At 42.5% G+C, this 26,883-nt stretch overlaps 3 protein-coding genes across 3 annotated transcripts in view; 2 read left to right on the forward strand and 1 right to left on the reverse strand.

The window, feature by feature from the left end:
* The window catches only part of SERPINE2 (serpin family E member 2), a 74,742-nt gene extending 70,122 nt beyond the window's left edge, over positions 1–4,620 (forward strand). Inside the window, 3 exon segments of the mRNA XM_032636874.1 lie at positions 576–662; positions 2,857–2,940; positions 3,878–4,620. Of these exon segments, the coding sequence (XP_032492765.1) occupies positions 576–662; positions 2,857–2,940; positions 3,878–3,915 (209 nt within the window). The 3' untranslated portion in view covers positions 3,916–4,620.
* An 8,344-nt stretch (positions 4,621–12,964) lies between these two features.
* On the reverse strand, positions 12,965–19,339 carry MRPL44 (mitochondrial ribosomal protein L44). The gene is made up of 4 exons (XM_032636747.1): positions 19,108–19,339; positions 17,042–17,510; positions 14,305–14,483; positions 12,965–13,496 (listed from the first exon to the last, which is right to left on the reverse strand). Exons 1-4 carry the CDS (start codon positions 19,284–19,286, stop codon positions 13,325–13,327), a joined length of 999 nt encoding a protein of 332 aa, XP_032492638.1. The 5' UTR covers positions 19,287–19,339; the 3' UTR covers positions 12,965–13,324.
* A 3,196-nt stretch (positions 19,340–22,535) lies between these two features.
* Positions 22,536–26,883, forward strand: part of WDFY1 (WD repeat and FYVE domain containing 1) — a 47,621-nt gene continuing 43,273 nt past the window's right edge. Inside the window, 1 exon segment of the mRNA XM_032636748.1 lies at positions 22,536–22,746. Within this exon segment, the coding sequence (XP_032492639.1) occupies positions 22,610–22,746 (137 nt within the window). The 5' untranslated portion in view covers positions 22,536–22,609.

Genomic DNA, 26,883 nt, shown 5'->3' on the forward strand with positions numbered 1-26,883 from the left:
GGACCCTCAACCGCTGCGCCACCAGGGAAGCCCTCTGCTACTCCTCTTCACTAATATGCCCGTAAGACGAGTGACTTTTGTTATGAAAAGACAGCACTTACCACGCCACTAATTAGCCATGTGATTGGGGGCAGATTTCTTAACACTCTGGTCCTCGCTTTCCCCATCTGTAAGTGCCATATTTTTTCTGGATCTGACATTCTGTGATTGAAAAATAATATTGTTGGCTTGCTTCTTCTGGAAAACTAGGCTACCTTTTTAAAGCCCTACTCTTTTCATTTTTTAATAAAATTCTTAGTGATCAGAGTTGAATTGGTAGAGTCACTAACACATTTGGGGTCTGGGACTCCCTCCTCTGAACTGATGATATCACAGTTCACTTAGCAGAGACTGAAATTAACCGTGGGTGACCCTCACCCTACATGCAGCCTTCAATCACCAGGACTGTAAGAGGTCACTTCTTCTGACACCTTTTAAGAATTGGAGCTTGCCATGGCTTTGAGGTTACTTCCCCCACTAACCCGATGGCCTGCATATCAAATAAATGCCGTTTTTGTTTTATTTTCTGGAAACAGGGTCCGAAAACCTTCATGTTTCTCACATTTTGCAAAAAGCGAAAATTGAAGTCAGTGAAGATGGAACCAAAGCTTCAGCAGCAACAAGTAAGTAAGCCCTGGGTCAGCAAGTAAGCCCTGGGTCAGCAAGTAAGTAAGCCCTGGGCAGGACTGGTCCTGGTGAAGGGAGCAAGTGTACCCTGGTCCACTCATCAACTTAACTAATGTGTCCTGAGCCCTGTTTCTAGCCAAGCACTGTGGATTGATCCTTGGGAGACAGTGGTGACTTTAGGAGGATCTGCACCCACGAAGCTCAGAGTCTGTTCCATTAAGGAAAGCACTTCAGTAGAAATTCCTCTAGGACAGGAGTTGGCAAACTTCTTCTATAAAGAGCTAGATAGTATATAGTTTCTGCTTTGTGAGCTATACAGGGTCGCTCACAGCTTCTCAACTCTATCCTTGCAGTGTGAAAGCAGCATAGACTATACAGGCAAATGGGCATGGCTGTGTTCCAATAAATCTTTCTTCATAAAAGCAGGGCCCCTCAGACTTGGCCTAAGGATGGTAGTTTACTGACCCCGCTCTCAGAAGGATAAAACATATTGTGGATTCTTATCGACAGAAAAGATCCATCTTCACATTAAAACATAAAATAATAGCAACTACTAATAGGAAAATAGCCAGTTGGGTCTGGACGAAGGACAAAGTGAAGAATTAACAAGCAACTATTGAATTACAGCAAGATTGCTGTGCAGCCTTCCTCGATAATTAGAACATCCACGTTTGCTTTCTCCTCAATAGCTTATATAATTAAGCTAGAGAAAATAAACAATTGTAGGTTGGTTTTTGTACCCCCTAATTATCCACATGAGATTGGATGAATAGATCTGGCCAAACTCTGTGAATTCATAAAGTGAATGTCTTAGCTATACCTGTAACTAGGTCAAATATTTCTGGTCATTAAAAGGCATCATTTATACTCAAAATAGACATTTTATTGCCTTTCTAGAATAAACATTTATTTTTTATTCCTTTAAAATAGGGTTTAAAACAAAGACCTAGAAAGTGATATCTAAATTTTGCCAAAGTTCTTGAGCAATTTTGCCAATTGGTATAACTATCGGAACTGACTACTTAAGATGCAGGGCCCTATGCAAAATGAAAATATGGAGCCCTTTGTTCAAAACTGATTAAGAATTTCAAGACAGCAATAGCAGAGCACTAAACCAAGTGCAGGGCCATTGTGAGTGTGGGGCTCTTGTGACTGCCCAGGTCACATGCGCTTGAAGCCAGCCCTGCTGTATTAGTCTGCTAGGGCTGCCATAGCAAGGTACCACAGACTAGAAGGCTTAAGCAACAGAAATTTATTTCTCACAGTTTTGGAGAATAGAAGTCCAAGATCAAGGTGTTGGCGGGGTTCCTTTCTCCTGAGGCCTCTCTCCTTGGCTTGCAGACGGCCACATGGCCTTCTCTCTGTGTGCTCACATCCCTGGCGTCTCCCTCTCTTCTTATAAGGACACCAGTCCTATTGGGTTAGGTGCCTACCTTCATGGCCTCATTTAAGCTTAAAGAGTTCCTTAAAGGCCCTGTCTCCAAATACAGTCACATTTGGGGTTAGGGATTCAGTATACAGGTTTTGAGGGGGTACAATTCAGTCCATAACTACCCTCCTGCAAGGCCTTATCACTGGCTTATACATCAAAGCTACCATTGGTAAACAGCAGAGTAAACATGTGTAAGACCATAAGCCGAAATAAGTTTGCTTTCTAAGTCCCATGTCTACACCAGATGAGTTGAACAGCAGTATAAGGTAGTAGGTCCCAGATGAGCAGTCTACACTGCCAGTGAGAGCACAGTCTAGATGATGTGCTCAAAGAAGGCACAGACAAAATGGATGAGAAGTGAGTGGGCCCTTGATACAGGATTTGGATAAGCTAAAAGGCCCAGGGACCAGGCATCAGCTAGGAAGATGGTATGAATGAAAAACAGCTAATAATAACGGTGAATATGCAGTGGGTGTTTATTAAGTGGCAAACACTGTTCTAAGAGCTGTAATATGTTTCATTTAATCCTAATAAAAACCCTACAAGGAGTAAGTACGTTTATTAAAGGCGATGGGGCTTGTGTGGACTAAACGAGGAAGGATGGAAATGGCCTGGCCCATGGCAGGTGTGCAGTCAGTGGTGACCACTGTTATTACATGGCTAGCCTGTGGGACAGGAATCATGTCCTGCCTTGAATTACGTGCTGCCTTGCTGGCCTCATGCTGGGCGTACACTGCATTTTCCTTTTCCTCCCGCAGCTGCGATTCTGATTGCAAGGTCATCGCCTCCCTGGTTCATAGTAGACAGACCTTTTCTATTTTTCATCCGACATAATCCTACAGGTAAGTGATTCTCCTCCTCCGTTTTTCGCTGTTAGTTAACTCCAGCAGCGCTGCTTTTAATCCTTGTCCCATGTGTCAACAAGTGCCAACGCTTTCAGTAATGTACCCACGCCCCTCGCAGAGAGAGGAAAATCAGGCTGTTTTTACAGAGTGTGATGGCATTTTTCAAACACAGGATTTTAGGTTTTGTTTTGTTTTGTTAACATCTCGAGAGCTCTGCAGCCCTCGAGACGTCTACTGATTTTTTTTATAAATGCAGTAGGTACATTTTGCAGGAAGCTACCCGTCTTCAACCTTTGTAAGGGCACCCTGCGGTTATGACCTGAGAATTGTTCATTCAGTCTGTCTTAGCTCCATGAGTCATGGGCTCAGAGTTGGCTCTGTCCTTTAGCTTCATCTTTAAAATTAGAATAACAATAATTCCTACCTCTTAATACAGTTATGAAGAATAATTAAGACTGCCTTTGTGGAGACGTTGTCGTCATGTTGGTACAGAGTAGAAACTAACATAGTCTAGCGTTTACTCTGACTTTAATCAATAACATAAGCTAGTTCCTTATCCTTTTATCTCATTGCATCTTCATTGTTATAATTAGTGTGTTCCCGAGCCAAACAGTCCAATATGGGAGCCTCTAGCCACATGTGGATACTTAGCTTTTTAACTTTAATTAATTAAAATGAAATGTAATTAAAAAGTCAGTGTCTTAATCACACTAGCCACATTTCAAGGGCTCAGTAGGCACATGTGACCAATGGCTACCATATCGGACGATGAAGATACACACATTCCCATCACTGCAGAAAATTCTATTGGACAGCACTGCTTAAGAGCAGTGGGTTAAACACAGCCCAGAAACCTCCCCTTAAATATACCTTCCATCTTATTTTAAGGATTGTTTTTTATAGAGTTATGTGTTGTTTCCTTTTAATTCTCTAGGTGCTGTTCTTTTCATGGGGCAGATAAACAAACCCTGAAGAGTACACAAAAGGAACCATGCAAAGCAAAGACTACTTTGCTACAAAGAAAAGACTCCTTTCCTACATCTTTCATAGTTCTGTTAAATATTTTTGTACATTACTTTCTTTTTAAAAACTAGTTCTTAGGAACAGAGACTCAGTGATGCAGTGTTTCTGTTCTGGGAGGCGTTAAGGGAAGAAAGGGCAAGACGGCTGGAACACTGTACTGAGAAATGAACAGAAGGCTTCAAAATGTCTAAAAGATTCTTTAAACTACTGAGTGGTTCCCTAGGTCAACAGCCCTCTTGAGTATTTACTGTCCAGTTCAGGATCTTTGTTTTGTTTTGTTTATATGTGTGGCTTTTCAGAAAAAAAATTAATCAGTGTGATGGGAGGGAAAAAAGGACATTTTAATGGTAGCTCTGACTTTTATATGAAAAAATATTATTGGCCTTTTAAATTTTTTTTTTGTCTCATCCAAAGTCTTGATAGTAAGAATTACTTTGGGGATAGAAATAGCGAAATCTCTAGGCTCTTTGTGTGTTTTTGTTGTTGTTGTTTTATATAATGCATGTATTCACTAAAATAAAGTTTAAAAAACTAAGGTCTTGCTAGACAAGGTTTGCTGTTGTGCAGTGTGCCTGTCGCTACTGTTCTGTACTCTTTGGATTTGCATTTTTGTATTTTGTACAAAGTAAAAATAAAGTGTTATGAGTAGTAGAAGAAAAAAAAAGCCATTTCTCTGCTATTTGAAAATACAACAAAAGAAATAGCCTTTTAAAAATACCTCAGCCTCTTCTAGTAAACCTTTGCACTTAGGCAAACAGCAAGAAACCCCTGGCCTTCCCTTCCCTTCCCTCTAAACCTAGCAATCAGACACTGTTCCCTGCCCCCACACTCGCCAGTTTACAGATCACTCCCGAGAGCCACTGTCACAGTAAATCCATCTCTGATGTCAGCTGCGGTTCCTCAGGTGAGCACTGAGGCTTCTCAGCAAAGGTAGGGATTTTGTAGCAAGAGTAGAAAGAAGTTACCTAGTGAACAGTGACTGTTTTTTTTTTTTTTTTTTTTTTTTGGCGGTACGCGGGCCTCTCACTGTTGTGGCCTCTCCCGTTGCGGAGCACAGGCTCCGGAGGCGCAGGCCCAGCGGCCATGGCTCACGGGCCCAGCCGCTCCGCGGCACGTGGGATCCTCCTGGACCGGGGCACGAACCCGTGTCCCCTGCCTCGGCAGGCGGACCCTCAACCACTGCGCCACGAGGGAAGCCCTGACTGTTTCATTTTTGATGATAGGCCGGAGCTTTTGTTTTTTGAAATGACAAGCTTTTGGTCTTTTGTGTTTTTGGAGAACTCATCACAATTCTAATGTTACCATTTTTTATTTGCCTGTTTTGTTTTTTTGTTTTTTTTACTAATTTCCTAAAGATTTGGGTAGTCTTATCTAAATCACAATGCTTTTAAAAATATTTCTTATCAAAACTTTGAACTATTTTTTTTAACCTTCGAGCTCTGTTCGTCTCTCTTTATACATTTAAACCTCACGTTCAACTCTCCACCAGTTTGCCATTTGTAATTTTTATTCGTCAAGTGGACTGAGTTTTGCTGTTTGCAACTATTTAAGTGTGGATACCTTGGTTAACCAAGAGAGAATGGAGAAAGGGGGCAATTGTTTTCCCGATTTAAGAGTAAATGCCAAAAAATTATTTTGAAGGGTTACTTGAGGCCACTTGCATTCTAGCAAACATGCTAGTATAGTTATTAATGCCTCTAAAGTAGTTTTACTGGTTTTCCAGTTTTCTGATCCCATTCAGTTATATTATTTTGAATAGTTTAAAAAAGGCGTAGTGTTAGCAGTAATTTGAGAATTATACATTCATTCATTCGTTTATATACCTATTGGGGTACCAAGTACCAGGCGGTACAAAGACAAATATGTCCTTTCCTTAAGTGACTTGATTTTGGAAGGGAAAGAGAGAATCCTAGCCCAGCAAAGTATCTAACTATTGCAAGTGTATTTACAAGATGTGGAAGTAGGATCAAGTGGTCATTAGTCCAGGAGAGAGGATATAAAAGTGGCTGCAGGGTCAAGACTAGATCCCTGGGCTCTTGACTCCAGCACTGCTCATTCCAGAAAGGACCGGAAGAGTTTGCCTTTCAATATAGCGGCCCTGTTACATGATACAGGTAGTCTGCTCCCCAGTAAAATAATTAGTCAAATTTTACTGGCCACATTAAATTTTGAAGTATCTGGTCCCATTTCTGAATGCCTCTTCAATAAATTATAGCATTTCAAATTTATGATATACAAAACTTGGAAACATCTCATGAAAAATTCATAATATGAAGGTTCTCAGACTATATATATATATATATATATCTCCTATTTTTCATTTGATCCTCCCAACCTACTCATCTTTAGCCTTTCCTCATGTTGACCTAAAACACATAGAATGCCAGGTGTTTCTCCAGCAAAGATGGGTTTATTTGGGATCAGCAGAGAATTACAATTCGGGGTCTGCAACTTTGGGGAGCCTCGTACAGTGCACACCCATGGCAAAAGAAGGAAATGCTTTTATAGAGGAGAAAAGAAAGTTGAGCGGCTGTGATAAACAAAGGGTTCATGCCTTCCCATTGGCTGAGTCCTTGCGGGGAAAGAAGAGGTGTCTGTCTTTTCCCTGTTGGACTCAACTGTCTTCACAGGGCGTGAGAGCTCCCCCTTCTGGTCTCCAGACTCTATTACAGTTTCTGTTTATTAACTTTTTACGCTTATCAGTCAACACCCAGATTCTGACCCTGGCTGACTCTTAGACCCTGTTTATAATCTCTGGACTTGGGGAAAAATTTCCTCTCAAATTATTATTTTTCTAAAATTCAACTTTTATCTTTTGACATACTTAGTGGGTCTGTCGGCCTTGTCTTCAAAATGATAAAGTTTATGAAAACTCCTTTACTTGAGGGAAACGAATAAATTTAAAATATGGAGACTGCCACAAAAATGACATACCTGGGGTAAAAGATCATGTTTGCTGTGCTGCTGCGATTTATAATAAGAAATATATATTTGGTCTTCATCCTCATTTCTGGCACAGAACTCCCAAAACCTTTGGAAGTTCTTAAGTGAGGAACACAAAAAAGGGGTCTTTTGTTATGTTAATAAGGTAACTTTTCCTGCTCCCAAGGTTGGGGGTTGGTCGCCAGGAGACCCAACCACGTGATTGGAGTGGGTTGGAACTTTTAGTCCCACCCCCATGACCTCCTGGGACAGGGGGAGGGGCTAGGGGTTCACACCGATGGCCAAAGATCTAATCAGTCGTATTTATGAAATGAAGCCTCTGAGAAAATCCAAAATGACGATTTGCAGAGCTTCTGGGTTGGTGAACTGAACACATGGAGATACAGGGAAAGCGGCATGCTCATTGAGAGCTCCTTGCGCTTGCCCTTCCCCCAGACCTTGCCCTATTTGTCTCTTCCATTTGGCTGTTCCTGAGTTATATCCTTTTGTAAGAAACCAGCAATCTAGTAAATAAGATGTTCCTCTGCATTGTATGAGCTGCTCTAGCCAATTCACCGAACCCAAGGAGGGGGTCATGGAAACCTCTGATTTATAGCCAGTGGGTCAGAAGCCCAGGTAACCACCTGGGCTTGCAATTGGCATCCAAGGTGGGAGACAGTCCTACTGGCCTGAGCCCTTAACCTATGGAATCTGATGATACTCTCTCCAGGTAGATAGTGTCGGAATTGAGTTGAATTGTAGGACACCCAGCTGGTGTAGGGAAAACCCACACACACTGGAATTGGGTGTCAGAATCTTTATTTGCTATGTAGATATTTGAGCAAACAATCTACACGTGGATCAGATGTCATACTGAGTTCGGACAGGAGACAGGCTGCAATTTCCCTAAAGTAACAAAGTGGTAGACTTCTGGAAAAGCTGAAGACAACGGCCAGTAAACTCACTCCTCTGACACTTAATGAGATGGGGACTTTCAATTCTCTTTTTTAAGTTTATTTTTATTTATTTACTTATTTGGGCTGCACCAGGTCTTAGTTGTGGCACACAGGCTTCTTAAGTTGCAGCATGCGAACTTTTAGTTGTGGCATGCATTCGGGATCTAGTTTCCCGACCAGGGATCGAACCCGGGTCCCCTGCATCGGGAGTGCAGAGTCTTACCCACTGGACCACCAGGGAAGTGCTGGGACTTTCAATTCTGCCTGAGACACAATGAAAACAAAGAGTAGGCACTGACCCAAATAAGTTGAAAGCGCTATGTCTTGTTGGCCTTCGAGTCTTTGTTCTAAAAAGGAAATGATGACAGGTGACCTGAAAAAAATGCCAATCATAAGAGAACTTTACAGAAAGACACAAGGGAGTGGCTTTTGTACCCGCAGCTCTTTGTTTTCCTGAAAATAAAAAACTGAAGGACACATGTGCTCCACATTAAGGGACTTAAGAAACTGAAGGAAGAAGGGCAGGGATTTGCTCAGAGCCGGCAGAGTAAATGTGGTCGGCGGTGACTGCCCGGTAGAGGTGAGGTTTGGGTGAGCTGCTGGACGACCTCTATGTCCTTGACCTCCCGTGAATGCTGAAAGACACTGTGTCCTACCAAGAGTCCACTTCGGGCGGCCAAAGAGTGGACAACACCACTGGCTCCAAAGCCCTGTTTCTTTCAAGATTCCCCAAACTGCCCCTTTGACCCTCTTCCAAACCTTGAAGAAAACAGGATGCAGATGTGATTTAGAGAAATTTGCTAAATGAGAAACCACTGCTCTACACGATATCAGGTATGTTGTTTGCAGATTAAATTGTTGTATATGAGGTAGTAAAATGGAAATGAGTTTTTTAATCCCTTAATGTTATACCTCCTTCGTCTGCAGTTTAAAATCCCAGCTACCAAAGGTAAAGGGAAGGGTGGCAGACTTTTGTGCTTGTCCTTTCTAGACAAAAAACAATCCCAGGACCAAAACCTGAGTCCTAGTGGCAGGTTGTCTGGGGCCTAACTAATGGTCACCATTGCCAAGTTCATCTGTGGATGGTCAGTTAATTTTTGACTGTGTCTTGTTAACTGTAACGTCTGCTGGTAAGTATCTCCTGGCCCTTGCTGACATGTTTTCTTGCTGTGGAGGCGCTGATATCAATAATTTATGTAGAGGAAGTGTTATCAGAAAGTCAGGTAAACCCTTCCTCCACTGACTTGAAATGTCCTTCTCTAGCTGACAATGACCTGATTACTCATCTCTCCTGCAAAACTCATTAAAACAAACTCACTAGTTCACTGTGCTGGTTTTCCAGTTTTCTGATCCCATTTCCAGTTTTCTGATCCCATTCAGTACAACAGATATGGTAAATTTCCAGTTTTCTGATCCCATTTCCAGTTTTCTGATCCCATTCAGTAAAACAGATATGGTAAAACGGTGTTCTGTGAATCATCAAATTAATGGGGTTCTTCCTCAGTTGAAGCTAATGTATTTAATTTTCTCAATCATTTTTCTCTCAGAAAATTTTCTTAAAACCCTAAGTCTTCTGGTATCGGTGAGCACTAACAGGCAGCCGGATCATTGAACAGGAGCGAATGAGCGTTGAGTGGAAAGCACAGACACTACTGATACCGAGACAGGTTTCTTTTTTCAGGAGCGTGTGTGCTTGTGATTATTTTTGACTGCATGCATTTTCTCCTGGAAAAATTGTTCTCTGTTTGCAAGATGCGATTCAATCTAGCCATCAGTCTTGGTATCCTTCAGAGAGAACTGTGGCTTTCAAGTGCTCTGATAGTCAACCAAACCTGCGAACCACAGCTCTAGGGCCTAGCAACAATGGTGGAGGGCTTTACCAACTGAGAGAAGACTCAGGGGTCGGCTGAGGGGAAGAGAAAAGTGGGCTTAAGGATGCAGACGTGGGCAGCATGGGGCCACCCTCAGCTGGGGAAAGTTGTGAGCTGGACACCCCCCCATGAGAAGAATGTCCACATCTGGTTTTATGAAGTGTCAAGATGGACAGTGAGGGCTTCCCTGGTGGCGCAGTGGTTGAGAGTCTGCCTGCCGATGCGGGGGACACGGGTTCGTGCCCCGGTCCGGGAAGAGGCACAACAGTGAGAGGCCCGCGTACCACAAAAAAAAAAAAAAAAAAAAAAAAAACAAGATGGACAGTGAGATTCCCTTGCCTCTGCAGTGCATTTTCTGCCATCATAAAAAGAGAAGAGGAAAAAAAGTCTTTTCAATGTTTTATTCGTGGCAGCCCTGCAATTCTCCCTTTCCAGTAAAGATAAAAGAGCTCAAACATCCATACCTTGGCATCAGAAATGAATTGTTCATACATGAAACTCTTAACTTTACGTCCTGAGGGGACAGGTAAACTAGCTTCTGCAGAAATAGTCATAACATATTATAGCCGTAAGGGGCCTAGAAAAGTCATGTATCACTGTAATCAAATGTAATCAATCTTTCCTGTATAGGGAGAAAATGGTGCTCCCCATAATAGCACTTTATATATTACTTCACTGCAAGTAGGGTTAGAGCACCACCTTGTGGCCAAAATCTAACACATGCTGAACACAAAAAGCCGCATTTGTTCCATTCTTGGGATAATAGCTTACTAGTTTCTGGTAATACTTTCTCATGGCCATATAAAACACTTTTGAGAATAATATGCCCTATTTTACATATGTATATAATAAAAACATAATATGAACTAAAAAGAATAAGCCTTGTATAATTGAGTCTGTAGATACCAATCTTAACATTTTTGGCTAAGGAATCTTTTTGGAGCAATTGTATTTTGGGCTTAGGAAACTGGAGGGTGGGAAAGTGTCAGAATTTCAAAGCAAATGACTTTAAATGTCTGTCTCTGCTGCCAAGGTTAAGCATCAGTGCTTTTATATCCCACCAACTTCCTATGGTCATAACGACTGTCTTCTCAACGTGGATTAGACTTTAGTCAAACAGGAGTTCTCCGAATGGTCACTGAATGCTCTTGGGTACAAACCCCCTTTGGCAACACCCTCACACCCACATGTTCCTCTTGCCCACACATCAAACTTATGCAATATTTATTCTCATACAGCAAATTAAGTAATTGTCCAGGTTGGTTCCAAGTTTCAAGCTATTTCACACAGAAGTGTTTCAAAAGCATATTGTTTTCTGTGTTCTAGTCCATCATGTTTTAATGGGTGCTTTTAAGAGGTGTAACTTAATTTAGGTTCTAAGACTTTAGAATTGTGTTGAAATCATTCTTTTTCAAGGCATTTGGATCTCTTGCAAAGCAGTTTTCATGAACTAGAGCTAGATTTGCTCCACATGTTAATCTAAAAGCATTCAAGTCTAGAAGCTTGAAAACCTGAGGATAGTTCCCCTCCAACCTTGTAGATTAAGGTCCTACAAACTGCCCTCAACAGGAGAAATATCAGCACAAATTTATGGGGGAAAAAAAGGATTTTACTGAGTCTGCAACTGAGTTCTCCAGACTTTTCAAAAAAATATTCAACTAAAATAAAATTAGAACACTGCTCTAGCTGGAATCTGACATTTTGCACATGCTGGATGACTAAGTGGTTGGAGGACATGTACCATCTTTTGCATCCCAGAAACTTTCTATAATCTCTTTCCTCCTATGGTGTCAATGAGATGCTTATCAAGTCAGGTTTACTTGTCATGGATGATACGCATAAGAGTAGCATTTTACTACTGGATTTGGTCCTCTATCCCTGTGTTGAATTATTAGGAGTTGCAGTTACTCTCAAAAGAAAGGTGAAATAGTTTACATTTAGCCTACTAATTCTGCCAACTAGGTCATTCTCAAACGTCCCTCCAAATGCAGTCTCTGTGTTAGCTGTCATAGCTGTGAGCCCTCTTACATATACCATTAAGTCCACTTTCCTAACCAGTCTCAGGAAAGGAGTTTCAAAGATCCTTCATCTTCCCTTATAAAAAAGATTTCATGCGGGGCTTCCTTGGTGGCGCAGTGGTTAAGAATCCGCCTGCCAACGCAGGGCACACGGGTTCGAGCCCTGGTCCGGAAGGATCCCACATGCCGCGGAGCAACTGGGCCCGTGCGCCACAACTGCTGAGCCTGCGCTCTAGAGCCCGCGAGCCACAACTACGGAGCCCGCGTGCCTAGAGACCGTGCTTCGCAACAGGAGAAGCCACCGCAATGAGAAGCCTGCGCACCGCAACGAAGACCCAAGACAGCCAATAAATAAATAAATTAAAAAAAAAAAAAAAAAAATTTCATGGGAAAAGTGCTGTCAGTTTAAACATTTTACCACTTTTCTATTCTCAACTCCCACTTTTCTTGTTAACCTCTGGGAGTGACTACTGGCAGACTGAAACTAAAAATTATTACTGTTGCCAAAAAGTTGAAAAGAAATAAAGGGAATTTGCAGAAGGATTACTCAATTGAACACAAAGGATTAAAGAACCAGAAGGACACACTCTTAAGATCTGTCCTCTACTGAACTAAACGTGTTATAATAAAATACTTAGAAGAGTGCTTGGTACATGGTAGGTGTGATGATGATTATGGAATACTAACTGATAGATACATACCCTGTTTTTCCATTAGCTTCAACATTTTAAGCTGCTTTTGATTTCTGTTTTATTTTTTTTTTTTTTTTTTTTTTTTTTTTTTATGCGTTACGCGGGCCTCTCACTGTTGTGGCCTCTCCCGTTGCGGAGGACAGGCTCCGGACGCGCAGGCTCAGCGGCCATGGCTCACGGGCCCAGCCGCTCCGCGGCATGTGGGATCCTCCCAGACCGGGGCACGAACCCGTGTCCCCTGCATCGGCAGGCGGACTCTCAACCACTGCGCCACCAGGGAAGCCCTCTGTTTTATTTTAAAAGCATAAAACGTACGTTCCCTGCCATTCGTTTTATAGATATTGAATAACTATGAAATTAATTAGTATACAGAATTTTAAACCTAGACAGAATCTAGAGTTCATGTAAATGCCTAATTATTATAATCAGCCCCTTACATTTCTAAACGTTAAGAGTTACAACATTACTTTTTAGCTAAAGTCATACTAGGGAGGCAAAGTTCACTAACCTGGGTATAGCAAATTAAGCTACAATGAAACACTTAAAGAGTAACTTTTTTATTGGCATTACAGCAAACTTCACATAAAACATATATTCAAATTATGATACTTCAAAGCTAGAAGGGAATAAAATACACCTAACTGTACAAGTTAAATATTTACAATAATAAAATCAAGAACTTTAAAATTTATCAGAAAAATAACAAAAAAGACTTTTGACAAAAGTGATTAAAAAGAAAAGTGACCTGATAAATATCAATACTTGTTTAATTTCAGGAACTCAGTATGAGGAATAAGATGTATTTCTTTACAATATAAAAAGTGTCCAGCTTTGGATGTCTTTTGACATTTGTCTCGCTGTTTTGCTTACAAATTTCAGGCTGCCACATCTCTGGCTGGCTAGCTGGCAGTGGTGGTCTTTTCTGCTCTCACATGTTCTTTGGGCTTGGAATAGTCCCAGGGCCGGCGATTCTCAGTGAACCCGTAGAGTTTCCTAAGTGCCACTCGAGCAGCTTCTTCTTCTGCAACCATCACTGTCTCCCCAGGTCCTTCTGCAATCAACTTCTTATCACTAGGAAAAAAACGCAACAGTAGCCTAAAATTACATGGTGCATCATAAAACAAAATGCACCAATCAGTTTTGCCTGATCTAATTTTGGCAACAATATTCACCAGAAGTAACAGAAATACTGCGCTTTTTTTTCTTTCTACCATCAGTGTATGAACTGCTGATAAAGGATGTGTTTAAAGCTCGCCAATCTGATAAGCAAGAGTATCTCATTTTGCTTTGCACTTCAATTAAAACTAAAGAAGAAACTTCTTAAAACATTATCAATTTTCTCCTTTGTGATGTCTTCCATTGCTTTCATAGCTATAAAGTCCTACATCACATAAAGATCAGAAAAATGTTTACCTAAATCTCAGTTAGTTACCGTAGATATTCACAGTTTACAGTTAACACTTCAGTCCGCCTGAAATCAACTTGAGGCAGGTCAACTGTTACTAAGAAACCAAAAATGTTCTCAGCATGGGTGAATTATACATTTTTGGTGGACAACGTTTAGTTTCTTTTCTTTCCCAGTTCTAGGCTCAAGTGAAGCTGTTACAAGTGTGGATTGCGGTTAAATCTGTAATACTTATGAGTCAAAATTTTTTTACAGAAATATTTATATTAGCAGATACTCCATGAAATTCTACAGTGAATAGTTGGTTAACAAAAGCTACTATGCAGGAAAGGAAGTAGTGGCTAGATAACCATGGGAATGAGATTTTTTAAAAAATCTTTTAATGCAATTAGAGGTTATAATAAGAAATTGTGAAAAGTCAGTTTTTAAGGCTTCTGATCAATATTATGAAGTTGAGATTAAAATTTTACTAACCAGTATAAGCCAACAAAATACACAGGCAAAGCTGTGGTGCTTCCAGACTGCCTAGTAAGTCTAGATTCGGGAGCTGAAATATTCCTTTTCTTCAATTCTTCTACCAGTAGCCCCATGGGATTTATTATCTTCCAAATCTCAAAGAGTTCTTTTCCAGTCATTTGAGTAATTAAGAAGTCCTGCATATAAAAAATACAATTGATACATTTAAATTAGTATAAAGAAAATAAGGACCATAATTCAAAGTACATTTTTTTATAGAAATTTAAAAATTTAACAGGATTAAGAGGTAAGAACTACTATGTATAAAATAAATAAACCACAAGGATATACTGTACAGCACAGGGAATATAGTCAACATTTTATAATGACTTTAAGTGGAGTATAATCTATGAAAATATTGAATCACTATGTTGCACACCTGAAATTAATACTGTAAATCAAAATAAACAAGTAAATGCACATTTGATCATGAAGATCTCCTACCTAGAGCTTCTCCAGCTGTCTCCACATTAGCCTTTACTAGACCATCAAATACAGACTCCTCAGCATGGCTAAAAATAGTGCTGTTCAAATTCTGGGGTGCTTAAGGATCAGCTGGAGACCTAGTTAAAACAGATTTCTAGGCCATACTGCCAGGGATACTCATTAGCAGTCCGAGGTGTTGCCTGAGAGTCTGCATTTCTAGCACGTTCTCAGTGATGGTAATACTGATGCACAGTTTCAAAAGATCTTCCCCACACTGGCTCTAAAAGGTCCAGACCCACCTCCCATTTCCCCAGATACAAAATGATCTGACCACACAAAATTACTTGTAGTTCCTAGAGCAGCTCATCCTCAAGGTTTCTTCCTGGAATGAACTTCTTGGGGCAGGTGTCAGTTCTGTAAAGCTTCCCCAGCCTTACTAGAGTTAGCTGTTGCCTCCTGAGCTCCCTCTCCTCCTTATAATAAGTGGGAGCACCGCCCACATCCCACTCTACCTCTAATGAGCTGTGAGTAGGACCCTGAAGGCTACTAAGCTCGGGCTTCAGTGCCCGGCACACGGCAGACAACAAATACTAAGTGGACACATGAATGAAATAAGACAACTCAAACCTGTCAGTTCTACTATGGAAGGCAGCTACACTCACCACTATACCACCAATGCAGTCACTTCTACCACGGGAGATACCAAAGCTCTTGACTTAGAAATGGCTATCTGAATTATCTGACTCTACTAGGATCTACAATTGGAACTGTCAACAGAGGCACTAAAATATGGTAAACAAGTATTTCCAAAATGGTCTCATGACTACCCTGTGAAAATTTCAAAAAGGTGACTGAAAACTAGGCAGTTCTAGCCTCTACATAAGCTACAGTGATAGGGAGAGAATGGAAATCAAGGGAAGATTTTCTCAGAATTTCTTTAGGAAAAGCTATTTAATTGCAGGGGGAGGAAGGCGCAGGAGGGGCTTCCCTTTTCACCTTAAGCCTAGAGGGCTTCAAAGGGTCCACTGGCTTCTGAGTGAGGCAAGCGATGTTCAGTCAACGGGCAGCCAACCCACACGCCTGCTCAACAGGCTGGCAGAAGCTGCCTGCAGTGGTGGGGTGGAAGTCTGCACCTGCTCTCAGAGGTACACAAATCCTTAAGGCCTGACGTGGAACTCACAGAAGGGATGTCACTTTGGGAGGAATCCCACCCAGGAAACTAGAAGCTGACAGCCAACACCCATGTAAAGGAACCTGGTTACAAGGTTCCAGCAGGGAACAAAATGCTCACTAGAGTCTGTTTTAAACACTGATCAGGCTCAGAAAGCACTAAACCAGTTTACAGACATCAAGTAAATATCTTCTGCTTTCCTTCTTTCCCTCAGCTCCCACTCCAGAGGGGTCACTTAACAGACCTGCTTCCCAAAGGCAAACAGGTAGTCTACCTATTATAAGCCCTGGCTGGGGAAGGAGGAAGACGGGTCTCATCTATGAACAAAGTCTGAGTGTTGGTCAACACAGGTATCCTTCTTGAACAAAATGATCAGTGTCAAAACTAAATAAATAGATTCCAACAGTAAGGGATGCTGGTTTAAAACACGTGAGGTTCAAAGGTCTGAATCAAGACCGTTTTTGTGAATTGAAGAGACTGCCTGGACTATGCATTGTGTAAGAAAGACCAAAAACTCATGTTTTCATCCAAAAGCAAAGGATGAAACTTCTCCCAGTTAACAATCCTAAAAGGACAGTGGAGTTAAGTCATACCAATTATTTATTAAGTATTTTAATTAGCCAAGCTACTGGCTAACAAGGAGTTAGGTATACATCATAGGGACTCAGAAATCCAAGATTTCATCACTTTAGAAGAACAGAACAGCAGCTAGTACTTAAGCATGGAGCTCCCTAACCATACTAGCCCCTCCAATAGTGTTCTTTGGACTCGTTCATTCACTAAACATCTACTGAGCGTCTACCATGTAGGCCCTACCCTTGTACCTGAGGATGTAAAGCTAAAGACATGGCTTGCAGTGCTTACGAACTCACAACCCAGAATTTAATATTCACCTCTGATGCTGTCCTCAGTAAGAGACAACTGGAATAATTAAGACACTACCATACAAAAGCTTTAGGTCTTTCTCAGTTTGGGCAGGGAGAAAAACTCACACGTAACCTGCCAAGGTCATAGAGCAAGGACATTAAGTATAAAAAGAAATTTTTCTTTCTGTCTACCTCAAGCATGTCCCAGAGTGTGCATTTAACAATCACCTACCCTGATGAAAAGTGCAGTCCTCTCAGGTCCGCTGCTCTGTAACAGGACTCCAATCACTGCAAAGAAAGTCTGCCTTAACACAGCTGGGGGGACTGGGAATTCTGCACTCAACGTTAACTGCTCCACTGCCAAGTTTCTAGCTACGTGACACACAACTTCCTCACTGGTGAGAAAGTCAACTAGACTTTTAACGCCTTCAGTGGGTAAGTCTGAGAATGCATCCTCAAAAAACTGTGTGAGGCAAGTTTGTGAAAAAGATGTCCCTTGTTCAGATAGTTCTTGATTATCTTTAAGGTTCAGAAGAACAGCTTCTTTCTCTATTCCAAGTTTTTGGCGTTTGGCCTCCTCACTTTTAATATAGCAGCTATTAACAAATGCAGTTTTGAGAAGATCTAAGGAAAAGGTTTCCTGTAACCGATGGCCAAATGCTTGCATTTCAGCATGGTAATCCCAGTTGGGCTTCTCTGAACTGAAAATGTAAAAGAGAAGATAGATGGTAAAGAGAACAACAAGATGTTACTATGATGCAAACATTTTTCATTGTGATGCAATTTTATTAATTATATAAAGGAGATTTAAAAATACTGAGTTTCATTTAAATTCCAGACTCTGATTTTCTGAAAATTAAAACTTATGTCACGTGATTACTTGTGGTTCTTTGCCAGATTAATTTTCCCTTTGAGTCAAATGCCACATCAAAGTGGTTCTTCAACATCAGAGACTAAGCCATTATCCTAACTTTTAGGTTCTTTACTTCTGCTCTAAATGGGACTACGCTTCATACTTAGATATGAAATACAAATTATAATTTCATAGGGTCAACCCATAAACAGTAAGTATATTATATTTATCTTGTATTTTATTATTAGTTTTGAAAACAACCATTTAAATTAGCAATTAAATAATCTAGTATCAATATTACAAATAGGTTAAAAGTTCATAATCATTCTCAAGAATTATTAATAGGTCTTTTTAAAAATAAAGACAATAAATCGAAAATAAAACTCTTTTAAGTAAAAAAGTGCAGCAAAGTATAAAGATATGGGCTGTAAGTCATACGATGTATATAATCTATACAATCCATAAAGTTTCTTCCAACTATAAAAGCCTAGAGTGACTAACCTCACAATAATCAAATGTGAATTAAGAAGAAACATTATTTTATTTTTCTTTTTAGAAAGAACTTAATATTCTGTGTGGAAAGTATACAGGACTATGAACACGTATACACCTCCTAGCAGGTGTATAAACCAGATCAACCTTTTTTTTTGGAGGGCAACATTAAAGTACCTATCAAATTTTCATACTAAATTTCCAAAACAGTAATAACTTCAAAGCTGTTACATCGATGTAACTAACAGATGTACACTGTTTCATCGGTTGTAATAGCAACAGTATGGAAATCAAACAACCATAAATGGAGTCATAAAAGAGTGCGGTGCATCAACCTGTATAGCCACAACTACATGTCAAAGACACATTATTAAAGAGAAAAAGGTGCAAAACCTCATGCATAGCAGTGTCTTTTTTGAAGCTATAAAGATCTGCGTCTATTCCTACCAGATTTTCTACTACTGGAACAAGGTTAATTTCGGCAGAAACCTAAAGCCAAACCGTTTTCCTTTTTCTCTGGACAGTGGACTTGTGATTGTGTAATTTTTTCTTGCCCTAAATCGCAATACTGTAGAGTGCTTTCTTCCCTCTTGTCCGTACCCAAAGAATTCGCAGGCATCATCACAAAGCAGGGGCTACAACACCCAAGCCCAGATAAAGATTACCCTCCAGGCGGCCTCATTTCTCACAACTTTCCCACAACTTTCGGATTCTAAATGGGAGTTCCGAAAGCGTCGGGGGCAGCCACGCGCCCAACCCCTTAGCAGAAATCCATCATTCCCTTTGCCTCGGCCACGCGTCCACGTCCCGCGGGTGTCCCTAACGCACAACTAGGGTCAAGCCAGGACCGCACTAGCAATGAGCAATCCTTCCCGCCGCCGGCGCGAAGCTGCGGGGAGGGGAGGCCAGGGTCCCCAACCGCCACCCCTACCCCGTCCTGAGGTGGCCCCTACCGGCGCACGGGCGGCGGCGGGCACCGAAGCAGGCGCCACCGCTCTAACTCCTTCTGGAAGCGGAAGGCGGCGCGGAATGCCTTCTTCACTCCCCGAATCGGCGGGGCGAGAACAGGTACGGCCGGTGCCAGGAGGCAGCGAGGCCTCCACAACAGCAGCCTCACCAACCCGGATGCCATCGCGCAGAAGAAAGCAATGGACGGCGGAAGGAAGAAAGTCGGCCCAGCGTCGCTGTAACACAGTTCCCCCGGAACCGGGGTAGGAGAGCGAGGTCGGGGCGGAGCCAGCGCGCGGCGGGTGGGGCGACTGGGCTGTTTTAGTGCGCATGCGCAAACGTTGGTGTTTTTGCGCGCCTGGGAATTTATCTTGGGGGAACGGGGCCTGCTGGGTATTTGGGTGCAGGAATTTCTGGAATAGCTTCTTCATCCTGTCAGTTGCTCTCGTTCCTTCCGTTCTAATTAAAGTAAAACAAAAAAGTTGTTTCACGTTTAAAGAAAACACTTAAATTCTCAAAAAAAGAAAACACTTCTTATCAACATGTCTTAGAGCTCCAGACCATCAATCCAGCCGCTATTTATGAGAAAATGTTTACCTGGCATGTCTCCAGAAGCCTTCGTTTTAGGACCCCTATACTAAAACATATTGATTTATCCAAAATAAACATTTTTATTTAAAAACTAAGTACGAACTTTCTTACAGCAAAAAAAAAAAGGGGGGGAAATGGAAAAAAATACATCAAGATGGGAACAGTGGACTTATGTCTTTTTTTAATCTTTCACTTTTTAGCAATATCATTATATTGCTTTCTTACCAAACTGTAAATATATATTTTAAATTTAATATTAAATCACAAGGGAAATCTTGTCTGAATTATCAAATTTTGAGTTGGGTGCAGAACATCTAGATGTTGAAAGGGGCACCTCTTTCTGTGGTCTCTCTACTTGTTAATGGCGTTAAAATCCCTCCTCACCCAGATTGGGCTCCTATGTCTTCAGTTGTTCCTTTTTCCACAAACACCCTCTTTTGTCTAGTTGCCAAGTCTTTTTTCAGTTTAGACTGAAAGCAGCTACCTGATGGCTTACGCTACCTCTCTCCCAAGTTATTGTAATCAGCCTTCATTGTAATCAGTCTTTTACCTTCCTCTCTTCCCTTGCACATCTCACCTACACATCTCACCTACATTCATCTCCCTGAAACACAGACCCAAACATATTACTACTTAGCTCAAGAATCTCTGATGTTAGGATCTGGCAAAGATTCTCCCTTGACCAAAGTTCAGTCAGGCTGCTGTAAGCCCTCTCCTCAACAAAGCTTTGATCTTAGGTTCCAGTGTCCCCCCCACTTGACAGGCCTGCATCACCCAGTTTCAGCAAGAATCCTGTTAAGTCAGTTTAGAGAGGCTCCCCCATCTTCATTATCTCATCACCCTTGATATCTAATCAAATTTATAAGCCTCTCTATCCTCCAGTGATGTCTGATCACCCTGACCTGCCTTCTGCAAGAGTTCTGTCAACTTGGTTTAGCCAGACTCCTCCTTTACCCCTGATGTTTCCTCTTAGTAATTTTCCACCCACTGACCACCCACCCTGCTCCTTGGCTTCAAATCCCCACTTGTCCATGCTATATTGGGAATTGATCCCAGTTGTACACTGGGGTCCCTTTTCCCTCATTGCAATAGTTCCTAAATAAAATCTGTTATTAACTACTGTCTATCTGTTATTTTTCTTTGACAGGTCATACAACAGTTTAGGTCTCTTAGCTTAACTTTTCAAGAGGAAGAATCTGAACTGTTCATTCCAGCTTGTAAAAAGGTTCCCTATAGGGAGGGAGAGAAGAAAAGAGGGATTTGGTACATATCACAAAACAAGCTTATGAATTTCTGGATGAAGCAAGTTCTCTAAGAAAAGGTGAGAGGGGATTGTGATTGGTCTTTGTATTACACTGCAATGTGAAGTATTGAAAATTCATGGACTATCAATCAAATAAATGGAATGGAAGAAAGCACAGGGAACTGTATTTTTGCAATATCCCATTACTTGAGAGAAATAATCTAATAAATGATCTAATAATCTAGTTGGAGCACAATAATGTTAAATGAAGTGTCTCTATTGAAAGTTTCTCATTGAGGAGTATTAAAGAAAAGGGGGGGATTGAAACCAAGCAGGACAAAAAAGCCCTTCCATGTCCCCAGTTTCTTGTTGGTAGAAAAAGGCTTTAGTCACTAGGTGTTCCCTGAGTTCCAAAGAGCAGACTCAGTTACTAATTAGGGGAGTGAAGGAACATAGAAACAAAGGAATAGCAGTCAAGCAAGGAAAGTAATGATAGCTTAAACAATAGTTCAGTCATAAAACAGAGTCCTTGTTCCTCCTCAAGGAAGAGACGTAGCAGTCTGATGCATATCTCCGAGATATTCTGCAGAAACTAAGACACCCCCCATCCAGGTGGAGGATGGTGACTACAGGCTGACCAAAAGCACATAGACTCCAGACCAGTTGGAACCAGAGGTTGATGTTTAAGATTCTGAAACATAACTCGTTACCTCACCACTAACCAACCAGAAGAAAGTCCACAAACTGCAACCCGCACCCCAAATGTTGCCTTTAAAAACCCTTCCCTGAAAGCCATCAGGGAGTTGAGTCTTCTGAGCAAGAGCTGCCTGTTCTTGCTTGGTACCCTACCAATAAACGCTGTACTTTCCTTCACCACCTGGTGTCAGTAGGTTGGCTTTGCTGCGGTACGGCCTAATGGAACGAAGTTCGGTTCAGTGACGTTTATGTTCCACAGGAACCAGCTGTGAGCACCCAGCCAGCTCTTAGCAACACCCAAGTCTGGCTGACAGTACCAGGTCAGCTCCTAGAGGTCTAGGGCTGCTTTTCTCTTTCTCATAGCTTTGTGACCTTAAGCAAGTGATTTAACTTCTCCATGGTTCAGTTTTCTCATCTCCAAAATGAGATTAAAAGAGCACTTACCTCTCCACCTCTTATGGTTGTTATCAGTATTGAGATAACCCATGTAAAGATTTTGGGATAGTGCTTGGTATATAGTCACCCCTCAATGAGTGCCTTTCAAAGATTCTAAATTGCACTCCTTTTTTTCACACTTTATCATGTCTGAAACGGAGCTGTGGTCCAAACAAAGGCTTCTTAGAATGGATACAATGTAGTATTATTATTTTCCCAAGGCTCTGGTTTGGGGGACAATTCCTCTTCGCCGCCAACTGCTCAATCCACTCCTGGGTGAATGACTTTACTTTTCAACCTTTGTGAATTTCACCACTTCTCTGGCAAATCCCTAAGGGCCTCTCTCTCCGCCAAGTAATTTTAGTTGCGCGTCTTCCCCAGCCAATACGATCGTTGGCGGCAGCACTCGGGAGCTTACGGCGGTGCGGCACCCTCACCGCCGAGGAGCCAAAGCGAAACCTGCAGGTCCCCGCCCGGCCATCAGCTGATGGGCCGCCCGTCGCGAAGACCGCCGCCGCCGCCGCCGCCGCCGCTGTGCGAACATGGCGGCCGAGATCCACTCCAGGCCGCAGAGCAGCCGCCCGGTGCTGCTGAGCAAGATCGAGGGGCACCAGGACGCCGTCACGGCCGCACTGCTCATCCCCAAGGAGGACGGCGTGATCACAGCCAGCGAGGACAGGTAGGGCCGGCGGGTCGAGCGCGGGGCCGAGGCGCGATGGGGGCGGCCCGGACTCCCGCCGGCGACCGGGTGTAGGGACCGTGGGGTCGGCGGCCTCGTCGCTTTTCTCGTGGGGACGTCCACGGCCCCCGGGTCTGGCGGCCTGTCGCCCCCGCCAACCTTTCTGGCCTCTGGGCCCCACCCCCGTCCAGGGTTCCCGCTTTTGGGTTCCCTAGTCTCGACGCCCACCGCGCCCCTCCCGCCCGGTATGCCGTACCTGCTTCGCACCTTCAGTCCGGGACACCTGTCCCTCCCGCGTCCACTGCGCTCTGCCAGCCCGAGACCCGCATCTCCGCCACGTTCCTCCAGTCTGGGGCTCCCGCCCCACCTCGCACTCTCCTTTGTGGGATTTCGCCCAGAGCTGGATGCGTCCCCTCCTCGGTCAGTTCCGAGCCGTTTTCTCTGGGAGCCGGAACTGGCGGCCGGTTACAGCGGGACCCGGTGCCAGTGATTCCCTTCTTGCAACAAACCTCCCGGGGCTTCAACGGTCTTCCTTGTGCTTTACGCTGGAGTTTACACCTCTGTGTTGCGCACACCAGGTTCCTAGATCAGTTATTTTATCACAGCAGCTCGGACCACCTGAATTGTTATTTACAAAATAGTTTCTTTTTTTTCTAAAAGTGACTCTCTTAAGAAAAAACTTAATAAGAATAGTGAAAGATACTTTTATTTTTAAGATAACTTGATATTTCCACTATTAATGGAAAACCGGTTATCACTTGCCATAAGAAATTAAACTAAAAGCTAAAACATGTTCATCTGCGTCACCTAAAGTCAGCTGTATCTTGTAACAAGACGTCTTGCCCACCGTATTTTGGGAAACACTGATCTGATGCGATTTTCTCATTCTATCCAAGAGGAAACTGAGGCCCACGGAGAGGCACAGAAATACTGGTGATGCCATAAATGCACCCCAGGATTCCCCAGTCCAGCTCTCTGGTCTTCCCAGGGCTGTGTGATTGGATTGGAGAGAGGTTTATTTGTTTTAAAACTTCGGCATTTTCTTAAACCCTAAAAGTTTAAAAGGTTAGTGGCTTTACTGTGGGAATTTGGAGGAAATGACTGATGTTATTGAGAGAAACTGCATTTCCTTGCTACAACCAGTGGTCTTAAATGGTGATATTGCAAAAGTGGAAAGGCTTTCTGGAAGAAGGAAGGTACTGCTGTTCTCTTAAAGCTGGAGGCCTTTTGTAATCTATCATTTGAAGTGAGTACGTTTGAGGGCCTGTCCCAAATGGAAAGAGGAAACCTGAAGCCCTCAGGGCCTCTTTGACCTTTGCATTTTGCTTCTGAGTGAGTTTATCGCGACCTGGCGATTTACATGTAGCTGACCTTGGTGGGACCTGGGTGTGGGTGCGTCACCAGGATGGGAATGGGAGAGAGAGGAACGCATGAGCCACAGGGAGAAGAGGGGAACGTAAAAAAAGGCAAAGGACAGAATAATGATATTTGCATGATATGAACATAGATGCAGGCAAGGCTTTATACAAGTTATCTGTCTTTATTCGGTAAAATATTTTATTCATGATTCGTGTGTTGGGTCAGTCGCTGAATCTTTGAGATTATTGGCCAGGAGCAGTGCTGATTAATGTTTTATGGAAAGTGATTACTTAGCTGCTCTGGGACTGAAGTGTTCTGGGGGAGCCTTAGATCAGCTCATTTTGTCACTGGGGCACAGCAGGGTCCTGGCAGATGACTGGACCAGGCGAGGGTAGGGGCCTCAGGTTTCTAATTTGTTTCAGGCCCATGGACCGTCCTGGAAGGTAGGACACTCTTTTCAGGAGGTGCTACACTTTATGACATTTACGAAAGTACACGGCTATGGGGTTTTTGTTGTTGTTGGATGTGGTGGTTTGTTTTTACATTGTCATAAATATGTGTCATATTCTTCAATCATTTATTTATTCACTCATTTCTATATTTAGCAATACTGTACTTACTGAGTGCCAGGCCCTAGAGATAGAACAAGGATCAAAAGTCATAGCACCTGCCCTTATATAACTTTGGAATCATTGATTTTATGGCCTCTGACCTGATAGAACCTGCCTGTTGAGGAAATAGAACACTGGCCACCCTAATTCATCAAACAAGCATTTATTGGACACTTACTGTGTGCTGGGCCCATGCTAGACCAGTGGGTAGAAAAAACTGATGCTGAAATTGTTTTTTCCAAAGGGCTGGATGGTGTGGTGAAGAGATGGCCATGTGCTCTCAGCTTCCTGGGTGCTGGGGAAACACAGAGGAAGGAGTATCCTTGGGTGAGGGCTGGGTTTGAAGGAAAGCCTCCCCGAGGAGAAATCACTGGAGAGAGGAGTGGTCTGTGTGACCCTGGTCCAGGCAGAGGAAAAGGACAGGAGAATTTGGACTTTAGTTTGCAAGCAGTGGGGGACCATCAAAGAGTTCAAAGCAAGCAAATGACATGATCAGAATTTGTACTTGAGAAATAACAGTAGTTAACCTTTTAAAAGTCCCTTTCCTCTCTCAGCACAGAAGTGGACCAATGTACAGGACTGCATCCAATCCTCACATCTCCCTGTGAGGTGAGCTCGGTCACCTAGTCTTATCAGCAGTTCCAAAATTCAAAGTATTTAAAAAGTCAAATGTGCTTTTGTTTGTTTTTTTGTGTGAGTTAGGCCTGAAAACTCATTGGTGCTACAAGTTGACCTATATAGTTGAGACTATTTGTAATCTTTATTTGTCCCGTGTGGTGTGAATATTCATTTGTTTCACTGCAGAAATAGCAACGCATTTAATTGCAGGCGCTGCCCCAGGCCCCGCTGGGAGTTTTATGGAACATTCGGTGTAAGCATCTTATTGTAACGGGCATTTGATCATTTAGAAAACTGGGGCACAAAGGACATTGAATAAGTACCCAAGGTCATGTAGCTAGTAAATGATAGGACTGCGATTTGAACCCAGGTCTGACTCTGAGGCCCCAGTTCTTTCTGCCATGGCCCTAGTTCTACACATTTGGAAAACCTGAGTCCAGGCAGTGTCAGTGATTGTCTACTCTGGCGAGTGTAAAATGCTAGGATTCTGCCTTCCACCCCCTCCCCGCTCCCCCTGGGGACATTTGGCAATATCTGGAGACATTTTGGTTGTCATAACTGGGGGAGGGTACTCCTGGCATCTAGTGAGTAGAGGACGCTCAACATCCTTTAATGCACAGGACAGACCCTCATGAAAAGGATTATGCAGCCCCAAATGTCAGTAATGCGCAGGTTGTGAAACTCTGGTCTAGGCTTTATGTACTTGTTCATCTGGTCTCTCTAGACAGTGGTTCTCAAACTTGAGTGTGCGTCAGAGTCGCACGGAGATAAATCTTGTTAAAACACAGGGATTCTGGTTCAGTAAGTCTGGGGCGGGGCCAGAGAGTTTGTCGAGAGTTTACTTGTCGTGATGCTTGCCTGTGGAAACCCACTGGGAGAGAATACTCTTTATATTTTGTCCTCTTTTTTGTCAGCTTCTGGGATGTATTTGCCTGAAGTCATTTAGATATACCCACCTATTTCCCAGTAAAACCAAACTATATATATGATAGAGCTACATACAGAGAATCCCCCCCCTCCAACCCAGGGAGTAATAAACCATTGTGGGGTATTCAGCTTAATTCCATCGGACCTGGTGTCACTGGTAATGGTTTGGGCAGTGAGCTTAGGGGTCTAATCAGAAACCTTCAGGGCTTACTGTGCCATGAAGGGTTAACAGAGAATGGCACTACCCTCACATGCATTCATTTCTATTTTGTTGAAGTAATAAGCACCCTACGCTCTTTTCCTTAAACTTCATTCTTCATGAAACCTTAATTAGTATTTTTAAATTTTAGTTTTCAGTTGCTCGTACTTTGGAACTAGAATATTTGAGCATGCAAAGTAGAATGATACATTTGTAAAGTGAAAAAAAATATTCTTGAGTCACTGGAGTATGACTGTCTTTCTGGTCAGGAGACTGTGAAAATAAAAGTAATAACCTCAGTATTACGTTTCAGAATTTGAACCGCAGCAGTCATTTTCCTGGTAAGGGAAACAGAAAATGAGACTCTGCTTTCAGGACAGAACTGAAATGTGGTGAGGCAGCAGGAATTGATTCCCTAGACAC

The sequence above is a fragment of the Phocoena sinus genome, chromosome 7, assembly GCF_008692025.1.
Source record: "Phocoena sinus isolate mPhoSin1 chromosome 7, mPhoSin1.pri, whole genome shotgun sequence".
NCBI classification, from domain to species: Eukaryota; Metazoa; Chordata; class Mammalia; order Artiodactyla; family Phocoenidae; genus Phocoena; species Phocoena sinus.

Coding starts and splice junctions, on each gene's coding strand:
- MRPL44 (XM_032636747.1), bottom strand. CDS start 19,286: ATGGCATCCGGGTTGGTGAGGCTGCTGTTGTGGAGGCCTCGCTGCCTC. Junction 14,484..17,041: donor GGACTGCACTTTTCATCAGG/GTAGGTGATTGT, acceptor TTTTATATGCAG/GACTTCTTAATTACTCAAAT. Junction 13,497..14,304: donor TATTTTGTTGGCTTATACTG/GTTAGTAAAATT, acceptor TTTTTTTCCTAG/TGATAAGAAGTTGATTGCAG.